Here is a 3,695-nt window from a genome sequence, read left to right as displayed (position 1 = left end):
TCACAAAAGCCCCCATAATCATGAATTCATTTGGCTTCGTACGGGTGTTTACTGTTTTGTATTAACATCTCTGTATGTTTAACACATTCTCTCTTATCAAATGCATAAATTATAACATAAAAGCGAAATAATACGTTAAGTACATGAGAAGTGAATCCAAAAAAATCAGTTTCATATGCTCACACTGTGAAGACCCAAAATTTTACGATACAAAGAGACAAAATATCAAGTTGATTTTAGTTATTGCATTGAAGATGAATTATGTTACAGAGGAGAATAAATTACATGCAACATTTGGTATGTAGGGAGAAGGCCAAAAGTCACATTGATGATTAATGCCATAAACCATGCAATCTTTGGTATGGAGGGGGAAGGCCTAAAGTCACATTGGTGCTTATTTAGAAGGAAGGAATTCAAGTTCTGGATCTTCAAGCCCATTAATGTTCGTTTGTCTTTCTTCGTAAATGTTTGTACTTTTCGCTTCCGCAACTTCAGTATTTTTTATTTCATGTAAAGACAATGAAATTTTATGAAATAGACTGATAGCTGGCTATTTGCTACGAGGTTTGTTGTTATTTGATTAACAATACCGGATATCACCGACGCCTCGGTCTCGAGGCGTGACACACACCAAAGCCCTCCCTTCTATTCGGAATCTACCAAGGGAAGAGATGGGATTAGACATATGTTTTAAATATTTTCAAGATTCTAATTTTATTAAAAAAAGTTAAACCTAAATTAAATTTTTTTTTAAGAAAAATATAAATAATATATTGGCTCACAAATCTAGCTGGATCAATTCCGAAACCATTCCCACCCACCCCACGTGCTTGGGAGCGTGGGCTTTATGTAGTGAAAAAAAAGTAGATGACTTTTTACACTATTGGCAAGAGGGCAGGCAAGCTTAGGCCTACCATGCAAAGAAAAGCAAAGTGCCCTTAAAAAAAGGCCCTCTAATTATATACCACAAAACATAAATAAATAATAAAAAAAAACCCATTGCACGTGGATTTGTAATTATCGCTTCTATAAGCAAATCTTTCCTCCCAAATTTCTTTATTTAATTTAATATAAAGTCCAATTAATATTAAATAAGGGAGAAATCTTCGAGTCAATTAGTAGTTTACTAAAAAAATTAGGCGCTTTTGGGAGAGAAAAAAAGGACTTAAAAGAACATGGTCTTCATCTAGGACTAGGGCTTTATATCAACAATTAACATTGGACTTAAATTTTTTTAATTAAAATTTAAAAATAAAGATTATGAAAGTATTGAGAGATGTTTCTTTTGTGTATAATTTTGGTGCATATGAAGTGAAAAACTAGGTCAACACACAAAATATAGTCCAAGATCCATCGATACACAGGATCATTGCTTAAGTTATCTATACTATTTTATTAAGTTTGAGACACTTAGAGTAACTAATTTTGGTGTCATGGTCTGTTTTAATAATTATACATATTAACAAAATGCTAAAATTTTAAATGCAAGTTATATGTAGTTCAGTGGATATAGTCATTGGTTCTTGGGGTTTAGGTTATAGGTTCAATTTTCACTGAAGTCATTTTTTTATTCTTTTATTTTTCAATTAATTTTTTAATTTATATATCAAAATTACAGTGTAGTCCTTCACTATTTCTTATAATTATATTTTGATCCTCATTTAAATATAAATCAAATAAGTTATAAAAAATATTATACAAGCACGCAATGCGTGAATCGGTGCACTATTTATTATTATTTTTGCATGGAGATCGAATATAGGGGCATTTTTTAAAGTAACCCTTTGTGGGAAATGCTTATAAATGTGCCCGATTTTCTTTCCAACTCTTTCAAAAACCCTTAGGACACCCCATAATATTAATAATTCTAAAATATATACAATACATACATATTAATTATGTCACATTATTCTTCAATGGAAGAAGACCATCAAGAAATGCAACTATTCTCCAGCATTCCACATCATGCAGCAGCCTCCTCATCATATCCTCCTCCCTCTTGGGGGCCGACGGATTCATACCGATCGTTGATCGATCATTTCGAGCCTCCGTCGCTAGACCTCAAGCTATCAATAAGTGTCTCACCGGTACTCAAGCCACCCTCGGACAATAACGGTGTTCTAATAAGATCAAAAGTTAGAGAAAGCTACAATGATCATATGAAGATAGATTCTAGCTGCGTTGAAGCTCTGAAATGGCAAGCTGCCGAGCAAATTCGGCTGGCGTCGATGGAGAAATCGTACGCTGAACGTCTACGGGAGCTTACGAGGAGGGAGATGGAGCTAGCTCAGGCCGAATTCGCACGTGCACGCAATATATGGGAGAGGACTCGAGAGGAGGTGGAAAGGGTGGAGAAAATGAAGGATAGGGCTACTCGAAAGATTGATTCGACGTGTATGGAGATCACCTGCCAATCTTGTAGGATTAAGTTTAGGCCTTGAAATCTTCAAACGGAAAACATTTGAAGTAAAGGGTTAGCAACAGAAGTTTGTGTGGATTCAAGAATATTCAAGTCTTAATTAGAGAAATGAATTGATCATGAATAAAAAAGGAGGATTGGGGTAGCAGAAAATATTGCATCACTTTAAGGTATTTTAATTTTAATTCTTGAATCTTTTAGTTCCCTTTATCGACAGAATCTGAGTTGTTTTTTTCGATGTAATCAGAATATGTTGGAAGTATTCAAGCGTGAATGAAAATTCTTAGAGCTAATAATGCAGCACTCAACATATTCACATGCATAGTGAAAATCTACATTTCTCGTCTTATGATTTCTCATATTTTCAGTATACCATGTTTGAATACTACGAACAGCTAGAGTCTCATAGATACGTGTGCAGTATATCAAAACTGATATATATATATATATATATATATATATATGAATTATGACATTGGTTAATATAAGGCGAGGGAAAGTATATTGCGATATTATAATTTGCAATTCTCATGTAAAGCATTTTATTTCAGAAAATAAGATTATTGAATATATCAAAATATTTCAGTGATTATCATTTTATTATTTTTAGATACACACAAATAAATGCATTTTTTAAAGTGTGAATGAACATATAAATTGGACTTTTTTTAGAAAAAATTCTTGCTTAATATATTACACATAATAACAACAGTAATACCATCAATAATCACGCATTAATACAACTTTTTCCCGATGAAGCCAAAAAATTGTGGAAGAACAACCACAGCGGCGACGACGACGGTTTCCGCGAACTATTTAAAAGCGGAGTGATGAATCTTGGTGAAAATTACAGACTTTAAAGAAGTTTGATATGGTCATAGTCAAGTTTAGAACCTTATGGGGGTTAGAAAAGGCAAATGAATGAGAACAAAAAGCAAACAAGAATTCAGTGAGAAGAGGACAGCATAGCTGTATACAATTGTATTCAACTTCTTAACTTTACACCCACTATCCATGTCTGGAAACCCAACACATGAAAGAAACACAATACAATTTCAGGATAAGATTGTAAGTCTTACTAAAAACATTACTAACACTATTAACAGTGTGTAACAGCTACCCATTTAACATGTTTCCATCTGAATACTTGCTTTTGTATGATTCTTGATCACTTCCCATCAAAATTTACACACCTAGGAATGATCTTGTGGACATACATTGGCTTAAGTCACAGCATTAAGGATGCTTTAAGGGCCGTCAGCGAGATGACATAAAG

General features: G+C 33.5%; 1 protein-coding gene across 1 annotated transcript; it reads left to right on the top strand.

The window, feature by feature from the left end:
• Positions 1-1,851: 1,851 nt before the first annotated feature.
• Positions 1,852-2,803, top strand: LOC142529315 (uncharacterized). The gene has a single exon (XM_075634819.1). The coding sequence runs from the start codon at positions 1,899-1,901 to the stop codon at positions 2,439-2,441; it is 543 nt and encodes a 180-aa protein (XP_075490934.1). The 5' UTR covers positions 1,852-1,898; the 3' UTR covers positions 2,442-2,803.
• The last annotated feature ends 892 nt before the right edge of the window (positions 2,804-3,695 follow it).

Source organism: Primulina tabacum, chromosome 16, assembly GCF_025594145.1.
Source record: "Primulina tabacum isolate GXHZ01 chromosome 16, ASM2559414v2, whole genome shotgun sequence".
NCBI classification, from domain to species: Eukaryota; Viridiplantae; Streptophyta; class Magnoliopsida; order Lamiales; family Gesneriaceae; genus Primulina; species Primulina tabacum.
Note: the sequence above shows the minus strand (reverse complement) of the source record. Positions and strands in the feature narration are given on the sequence as shown.